The sequence below is a fragment of the Ipomoea triloba genome, chromosome 9, assembly GCF_003576645.1.
Source record: "Ipomoea triloba cultivar NCNSP0323 chromosome 9, ASM357664v1".
NCBI classification, from domain to species: domain Eukaryota; kingdom Viridiplantae; phylum Streptophyta; class Magnoliopsida; order Solanales; family Convolvulaceae; genus Ipomoea; species Ipomoea triloba.
In genome coordinates this window covers 20,977,973-20,987,782 of record NC_044924.1, presented here as the reverse complement: position 1 = coordinate 20,987,782, position 9,810 = coordinate 20,977,973, and the positions used below count along the sequence as shown (strand labels likewise).

General features: G+C 34.7%; 2 protein-coding genes across 2 annotated transcripts; both read right to left on the bottom strand.

Moving 5' to 3' along the window:
* Nucleotides 1–1,371: 1,371 nt before the first annotated feature.
* Nucleotides 1,372–3,018, bottom strand: LOC116029734 (protein FAR1-RELATED SEQUENCE 1-like). Its single transcript, XM_031271777.1, has 4 exons — nt 2,955–3,018; nt 2,837–2,864; nt 1,594–2,431; nt 1,372–1,500 (listed from the first exon to the last, which is right to left on the bottom strand). Exons 1-4 carry the CDS (start codon nt 3,016–3,018, stop codon nt 1,372–1,374), a joined length of 1,059 nt encoding a protein of 352 aa, XP_031127637.1.
* Nucleotides 3,019–5,063: 2,045 nt separating this feature from the next.
* LOC116029733 lies at nt 5,064–9,802 on the bottom strand. Its single transcript, XM_031271776.1, has 9 exons — nt 9,734–9,802; nt 9,632–9,640; nt 9,098–9,157; nt 8,934–9,002; nt 8,779–8,832; nt 7,994–8,080; nt 6,462–6,544; nt 5,926–6,039; nt 5,064–5,222 (listed from the first exon to the last, which is right to left on the bottom strand). The coding sequence occupies exons 1-9, from the start codon at nt 9,800–9,802 to the stop codon at nt 5,132–5,134; spliced, it is 636 nt and encodes a 211-aa protein (XP_031127636.1). The 3' UTR covers nt 5,064–5,131.
* Nucleotides 9,803–9,810: the final 8 nt, after the last annotated feature.

Genomic DNA, 9,810 nt, shown 5'->3' with positions numbered 1-9,810 from the left:
CAAGACAAGTATGAAGGTTGTCCGGAGAAACTAGTAAGAAATCTTATCTCTATTAAATTCTGTGTATCTTACTAAGGGAGTCTGTGTATTCTAACATTTCATTCTGTGTATTCTGTATAGGATTTAGACTATATATTCTGTGTATTACATATTGTCATTCTGTGTATCCTGTCATACTAATTACACACAACTATATCGATATTCTACAGTTGATTGCCTTCACTAAGTATCTTGCCACAAAGAAGAGTCCACTTGCAAAGAAGATGAAATCAATGAGAGTGGAATACATGCAGATGCCTTGGCAAAATGAAGAAAATGTAGTAGATTATGCCATATACTCCATGAGGCATATGCAGACTTATACAGGCACATCAATAGAAGACTGGGATGCAGGGCTCACTGGAGGCCAAGAAGATGTAAGTATAAAAATATTCTTTCAACTTTCTTCCATATTAAAATATTTAACAATTCATTTCTAATTAACTTTGCATTCTATTTTTTGCAGTATACATTCCTCACATCACTAAGAGCTAAATATGTCGCAACCATACTCATGTCAGAATGGAATACCCTTCTACCAGATGTGACAAATGCAGCCAAGGAAATCTACAAACAATCGAAGTGACCGTATTTGTAAAGATGTTGATTTTTGTAAACTGAAATTGAAACAAGTATCTGAGATGTGTTCTTTATTCTAGAAACTCTACTAACTCTGAAATGAAAAAAAGCTTTTTGTCACATCTTATATTATAGGGTGCCATATCTATTAAGTTTATTCTGTTGATTACAAAATTTATTCTAAGCATGACTTCAATTATATATTCTGTGTATTACGCAGTAACATTATGTGTATTACATGCTGCCCTTCTGTGTATTCAGTAAATGGTAACCCATAACTCTAACACTAAACCTTAACCCTCAAAACCATAACACATAATAATATTCTGTGTATTACATAGTAATATTCTGTGTATTATTGACTTAAACTCTGTGTATTCAAAAATATATTTGTATACATAGTACTGGGTACTAAACCCTAAACCCTAATGCTAAACCCTGGCTATTAAAACTCTGTCTTCTAACTCTGAAAACATATTACAGATTGCAATTCATATTCTGTGTATCCTGCAGTATTGTTCTGTGTATTACATAGTATCACTCTGTGTATTACAGAGTGCAATATAAAGAAATAACACCAAATGGTTTCTCTTGTTGTCGTAAATAATTCTGTGTATCCTGCGGAAACAGTCTGTGTATTACTTGTAATAGTTTTGTGTATAGAAAGTACAACTGCATATCTTGAAAGAAACAAAACTAACAAACAAAAACCTACTCAGAAATCAACCTATATCATTTGAATGCATATAGACATTAAGACACACTCTGATTCTCCTCTTGATTTGCATTTGACCTAAAATGACAAAAAATTGAACCTCCAGACATTGGATGCACCAGATATCCATTACCAGCAATATTAGAAATAGCATCTTCAACTTGAGACTGCCCCACCGATTTTGTTTTAGATGCAGCTATATGAGCAAGCTGCTTTCGACCCCTTGCTTTCTTGTATTTCTTTTCAATCACACTAGTCACCCTCCTATTACGTAACCCTTTCAACCGCCTGTCTGATGGATCCTTTATAACACCGCTTGACGATTCCACATCACAATCTTCACCTTCGAAGAAAATAGGGTCATACTCATCTTCAACTTTTCTCTTGGCATCTAACACTGCTTGCTCAAAAATTTTGCGTGTTTCGCTGTTTTCTTGGCAATAAACAACCAACTTCTGAAATTTCCTAGTGGTCTCTAAAGTCCAAACAGAAGAGGGAACATTAAAGCACTGAGATGGGGGGATAATACCAGCATTCTCGTCTTCCAAAACTTTTTTAGTCCATCTCTTCATAATATATTTATTTGGAACTTCAGAAACACAATGCACGTTTAAAATGCGTACACAGTGACAACATAAGATCCCGGTTTCAGTGAACAGCTTGCAACTGCACCAAATATCTAACTCTCTAACGTTAAAAATCACTTCATGCCTAATAATATCAATCTCCGGCCTCCAGGCGTGATACTTATACACACCACCTTCAAATAGAGCACACTCTTGATAGCATGATGCCCCTTTCAAAAACTGCTCTTCGAACAAGTAATATATCTCAATCGTGTAAATATCCCTAGCGTGTGAAAAAATCTTAATGTGATCCATAGCCATTGTAGGTACACCTTGGGAACACCGGACATCTTCCCCGTTCTCTCTACTCCTCCACTCCGAAACAACACCAACAAAGGAGCTATAAAAATCACATAGCCCAGCAGTCTTGGATAACCTTCTAGAAATAGAGTGATTTGTGCTTTCACTCCTTTGTGAAGATAAAATACCACCAGAAAAATAATCTTTGTTAAATGCAGGGCACCATTTTTCTCTACATTGATACAAATTTTCAATCAAAGAATTATTATGACATTTGTATGTTGTGACCATCCTGAAATACCATAACATATATTAAACTAGACCTATTCATATACTATAATGCATACACAGACTCTCATATACAAATACACAGGATCATTCATTTGAATACACAGAATATAAGGGGAGTATTATCATATATGAAGGCATGGGAATGAAAGCACATAATCAATAGAATAAACATACTCTATAACTACAATACTCAGAATATATCAAGAGAATACACATAATCTGTGTGAGTATTGCCAACTCTGTATACTAATGCAAGCAATTGGGAAAAAATATAATACACAGAATACTATAACTAAATAAACATAAATACCATCACCAATAGACAGAATGTTTAATGAAAGCATACCTTGTCCAATAAAGCTCAAACTCTGCCTCTGTATCGGTATGTTTCAACAAACAATTGAATATGTCTAGAAAATCTTTTTGATTTCTTAATCCCTTAATGTGCTTCTTTGAATTCTCACCGATATGCCATATACATAGGCGATGTCTTGAGGTTGGAAAAACTTGGGAAATAGCAACAGCCATGGTAGCGCATTGATCGGTCATTATGCTTTGGGGACTTTTCCCATTCATTGATCTTAAAAATGACCTAAACAACCATACGAACGACTCAATCCTCTCGTTCAACAAAAAACTACATCCAAACATGATGTTCATACAGTGATGGTTCATACCAACGAATGGACCACAAATCATATCATATTTGTTAGTACGATACGTCGTATCGTGAACTAACAAATCTCCAAACAATTCATAGTCTCGCATCATTTTCTCATCTCTCCAAAAAAAGCTGCACAACCTTGATTCATCATCCACTTCGAAATCAAAGAAAAAATCTTTTTCACTTGACTGCCTTTGTCTAAATATTTCAATTAATGTGTTTGAGTCGGTTCCATCCAAATTGTTCAATACATCAGTGCACAGCGAGTTATATGCATCTCTGCTTGTAAAACCAACGAGTGGTGACCCCCCTGATTGTGTTTTAAGAAACCGTAAACCATTAGCCACAGAAACACCGCTCTTCTTCAAATCCTTTAGGTAGGAAAGATGATTTCTGGACACTGATCTATGTGACCGTAGAAGGTAACTCTTGGTCGTTGGAACAAACTCATGATTATGAAGCTTCTGGTGCTTTGTCACAGTCCACATCCCATTCCCATCTAAATCAAATTGAACAGATGCACGACAACCTGTCCGTACATCAACTTTTAAATAACTTCCCTTTCTTAAAACCCTTTTAAACCCAGACTTTGAACAATTAAACTCCTTCATCTTCAATTGTTTTGTACCAGCACTATATCTTTGCTTACCCCTCATCACACTAAAACCTAGCCTGAAAGCATAATCATTATAAACCTCATATGCTTCATCAATAGAACTCACTGACACCCCTAACAAGTCCTGATCAGCTGCAAAAACACAATGTTTAAGTACCCCTACAATCAATACACAGAATGCATGCCTACAATACACATAGTGTATAACTAGAATACACAGAATATTGGAAAACCAAAATACAAAACACACATCACCTTGTGTTTACATTACAACTAACATGAATACACAAACTCTATGACCACAATACACATACTGAATTCAAAGAATACACAAAATATTCACAAAAACACACAAAAATCCACCAGACTGACATTCGATACACAAAACACAATACACCCTCTATTTTACATACAACTACAATGAATACACAGAAACATTGCCTGAAATACTCACAGTTCATTAAAAAATACACATAATATCCACACAAATACACAAAACTCATCTTCTACCCTCCCAATCGCATAGTTGTATCATAAAACAATCCTAAAACCAGTATCATATAATCAAAACACTCGAATCAAAACATACGAATTCAATGATTTTCATAAACACAAACAAAATCACAAAATCAAACATAAAAAACCTGGATTACGATCGCCTGAAATAGACAATCCAACCGGATCATCGAGTTCTTCAGTCGCAACCAAATCCTGCTGCGAATTGACGCCTTGCATATCCTAATGCCTGAGAATCCAAGAGCTACGACTGCAGATTTGTTATTTGTGAGTTCACATATCGGAGAAGAAGATCGCCATAACCGCCACAACACAAACAATTCAAATTTACTGTTTCTTTTTTTTTTTTTTATATTAGGAAGTTAACGGAGGAAACGGACGTGATTCCCAAAATAACGTCCACTTACTGCCTAATGGACAATACGACGCCGTTTTAATTCCTGGTGCACAATGTTACGTCCACCACGGTGCATGGTATAATTTGCCAATTGTAGCAGTACATGGAAACAAATTTGGGTCACCAACTTTGTTGATGTACAATACCCATTTAGAATAACTAATTTCTCTGAACTTTATATTACTTTATTAAGAAAAGCAGAGTGACATTATTTTTGGGGCAGCCTATTGTAAATAATGTGTTTAGGAGATTTTGTGGTGGAATCCCTAATTTTTAGGGACCCTATGAGCTATGAATATTTTGCTGGGATAGTTTCCTAATTTTGTATAATACATTTATAATTTGTTTCTATCTTCACTGCTTGTATTAGTAGTAAACTCTCTCAACACTTACATAGAAATGGACATTTTATTTAGTAGATTTACTCTGGAAAAAAGGGGCAAAAATATTACCAAGCGTGATTCATAACCAAAAGCTCGACAATAGAGTGTGAAGCAATTGGCCCACTCCCCACAGCGCCCCTTCCTTGTTTCCAGGAGCTGCATATGAAGAATTAAAGACAGTCAAAATAATTGTAAAATGAAATCCTCTTCACAAACAAAAGTGCAATACCTTCAATGTGTCAATGTATCGAGGAAAACGGGTAACATTTGAGCATGAATGGCATCTGTTTAGATTTAAAAAAATAAATAAAATAAAAAGAAGTAACTGTATAAGAAAAGCAGCATATTCAACTTGAGTTTTTTTCCCTCTTTCAGCTGGGGGGCAATGCATACGGGAGACACAAGGGTTCTACAACAAGAAAATTAAAATTGGAGAAAAGTAATATTTCATTTTATCAAGGAAAATGAGTAACATTTGAGCACAATAGGCATCAATGGAGATTTGAAATTACAACAACAACAACAACAACAAAAGGGACTGTATAAGAAAAGCAGCATATTGAAGTTGAGTTTTTCCCCTCTTTCAGCTGGGGGCAAGGCATGTAGGAGAACAATGGTTCTATAGCAAGGAAATTAAAAATGGAGAAAAGTATTCATGAATCATGAAAGAGCTTAATCTGATATCCAACAACTATGAAAACTGTTTGAGGTTTTCTACCAAAAGGCAGAAATGTGATTGCATATATTCATATATGCAATCTTTATGACATCACATAATACTGTTATTAGTAAAGAAAGAAATTTAATGGAAACCATTAACTAGAAATCAGCTGGATTACAGTATCTTTATTAAACATACCGATAAAGTTCAACCCTTGAAGCACCATATTGCAGTTCTGAAGGATTTGCAGTGCCCATGCCCTCATTTCTAGTTTCATTACCACAACTATCACAGGGAGGCTCATTTACCCACCTGAAATTGATTAATATAAATAAGCACAATTCTTATGATTTATTTTACGAGACTTTAGTAACATAGCCCCTAAAGGCCTGTTTGCTAACCGGAGAATTTTACAATTTTCTAGAAAATTGGAGAATGGAAAATATTGGTGAAACTCACTTATTTCTTACAGCAATTGTAAATGGTATGCAAGGATAAACAATTGCAAAGTTGAAGCATGATGAGACTGGGTCTCAATTTCAAAACTACATAAAGAAACATAAGTATTTATACTATGATACACAACCCAACATGCAAAATCTCTTACTCAAAGTCCAGCCAAACCGACTTTTAAGAAGAAAGCTAAATTCGGTGGGGGCATAGATATTCAGTTTCATTTGACTGATCAAACAAATTATTACATCTCAAAGCAACCATGCACTAAAGAAACACACCTGAATGATTGCTTAAACCAGAATAAAAGCTGCAGCAAGAAAGCATGGTCTTGTTCATTTTTTGTTGGCTCAAAGTTTCCCTCCTAAATAGATACCATAAGGGCATTATAAGAGCTCAAAATAGTTAGTTTGCAGATAACAAGCAGATCAGACTCTCTACAACCAGAATCATCATGTTGCAACTAATGGACTGCTCTTTCAGGCTCAATATACACCAACATATAGACAAATACTCTCCTTCAAGAAGCAGTCAAAATAAAAAAACATGGTTTATGAAATATATCAATTAGTTTATGTGAACTCATAGAATGTTGGAGTTTAGCTGTCAATACAAATTTGGACCCTTGCAGAATGATCCTATGACACAGGAGATGGAGTTGTGAAATTCCTGGAAAAAGAATTTCAAGCAGGCACTAATGCCTATTCTGTCAAATGCAATAATGGTGGAAACAAAACATCAGCATTTTTGTGGTGATATGATCAATTCTCCATTAATGAAGTTCTTAGGTAATACAATTGCATACCAACAAAATAATGCTTATGTTGTTGCATCCCAACAAAGTAGTAATGCTAAACGTGGAATCTAAAACCAAGGCCCAAATACAAGAAAAACTACAATATAGGAAAAGATGTCCATGGCTTCTTGTGGTGCTTACTATCTACAAGCCCTAGTTACTAAGAGAAAATAATATTAGACTAAAGTGTGTCTCTGCTTCCTTTTCATGTCACAAGAGTGCAAGACTATCACCAAATGTTTGGCTTCGTTATCCTACATCATCCTTGGGTTGCAGAAGCTGGAAGGCAAACACATACACATGAATGAATATCCTATATTCCTTGGGTTGTGGACTATTTTCCTGTTGAATGAATATCCTATATTCCTCTCTCATCTTTCAAAACTCCTAAGTTAAAATGAATATATAAACTCAAATTTTGCAGCTATACCAGAAAATAAAAACAAATGGCCCATGCCTTATTGTGGTGCTTTTGTATCTACTACATTACTAGCTAGGAGCCCTACTTCCTAAAGCACTAGATAATGAGGACAGGAGACAGCACAAGAGTTGACACCAGTTATCATAGCAGTAGTAAATTCATATAACCTGCATATTCTATTCTATTAGTGCATCACAAGGTTTGCAATGGTTACACATGGCCTATATTCATTGGAAAGATGAAATCTACTTCTCCATAGACATCGGTTTATCCTCTATATGCTTTCATTTCATATTTCCTACAACTTCTGGGTTTTGTGATGCTAGCATTTTCATATTTCATCTTATGTTGGCATCTTTATTTGGAAAGAAGATGTTTAGGTGTTCAATTCCTGTTACTTCTGACAATGGTACTCCATAAATGAACAAAAATGTAAATGTTAAAATTGGACAGCTGGACTTAAGCTTCCCTAACTCCATGTTAAGTGCATGTCAGTATCCAACTTCTTGCAACCAACATCATTCATCTTCCAAATTCCTCAAAATTTAGGCACTATGTATACAGATTATACATAAAAATTCAGATTAAGATCTAACCCTGGCCAATGAAATCAATGCTTTCTCCTCAAGCTTATCAGTTGGTACTGTCTTTCGAGCAGCCTCCTGCCTCTGTGGGTCCTCATACTGCAACAAAGACAAGTCAATAAGAAATAAAACCTGTCACTCATTCAGAGAGAGAGAGGGATTATTTTGATCTTCGGGTATTGAGTTTTTACATTTACAGGACCAATATATGAGAAATAACTGCTTAAAAATGAATTATATACTATTTGACATCTCCATACCAAAATTTGAGGGAATAAATAAAAGGGGTTTTTACAGAAATGGGAATATTTCATATGGCCAAGACGAAAATGGGAACATTTTGAAATTTAGGCAAAAATGGGAAGAATTTGTTTCTCAAATGCTTAAGTCAATTGAAGTAAAAAACGCATATGCCATATACATTTGGCACCATTTTTAATTACTTTCGGAAACTAAATTTTATGTCAAATGTACATCCAAAATGTGTTTAACATAAAATTGAATGCCTAAAAATAAATCAAACATCCCTAATTTGGATAGGTTTTTTTTTTTTTAAATAATGTGAAATACGACAAACATATATCCAGAATGCGTTTGACAATTAAAATACCCAGCCACTTGGTTTTGGTTTAAGTCAGAATATTATTTCTTCTAATTAGCACAAGACATCCTAGCCTTTCCTCACTCAAGGAAAGATGACAATTTGGAAAACAAAAGCACAGAATGTGCAGCTAAAAGACCAGGTTTATAAGACAACAGATAAAACAAGTTAAACAAAACCATCAAATTCATTTTACCATCATACCCTGTGCAATATTTTCACATTTACTACCAAAATTAGCATCAAATACCTTGCAATTAAGAAAATGATTATATTTATACTAAGCCTCAATAACAAACCACATTTTTAATCTACCAATGTTATACTCTACAATTTCTTCACACAAGTTACCAAAGCTTGTATCAAACACATTGCAATTTTTTCCCCTGCATTTGAGGCAACCAGGGATTGGACCTTTACCTTCTAATGCCACAAATTGCAATTATATTGCAACAATCATTGTAATTACATTAAAGTAATAACTCATCATCATTCTACCTACTGGCACAGCTGACCTCAAAGTCTCCTGCACCACAACTCAATTCCATAAACTCATTCAAGAAGTGCAGAATCAACTATAAAATCAATAAAAGTTGTTAAGCAATCAATCACCCAACAAATGCATCTGCACTCCATACTTCACATGGACGACTTGAAGTAACTTCCTTACTGTTCCAATACTCAGCCCATACTATTACAATTCCAAGCTATTAAAAAAAAAGTACCAAAATGAAGCTAGCAGTTAACAGAGGAGTTAAAAAATTCCAAGCTAAGTCTTCACAGTTCACAGTACATTCTGATGAAGTTGCACTTGAAACTTCAAGAATTGAGTTCAAATGAGACATAAAAGAACTATCCTAGTCTTTCTCTTTCCTCACTCAAGGACAATATATGGAAAACAAAAGCTGAGAATTTGCAGCTAAATAACCAGGTTTATAAGATACAACAGATCAGATAAAACAAGTTCCGAGGCATTATATTCATGGTCAATAAGCAGTCAATTTTCTGCATTTCTTAGTAAAACATAGTGACAAAGACTTGGTATATACCATACTAAGCTGCAGATAAGTTTAAAACATAGTGAAAAAAGACATAGTATAAAAGAAATTGCAGAGAGTTAAAGGCAGAGAACAATAAAAACATGCACATACACATCCTTGTAAGAAATGGTATAATCTTTTAGCAGATGCATGCAAACTGTTTATCAGCTGTTGTCTCATTGCTATCA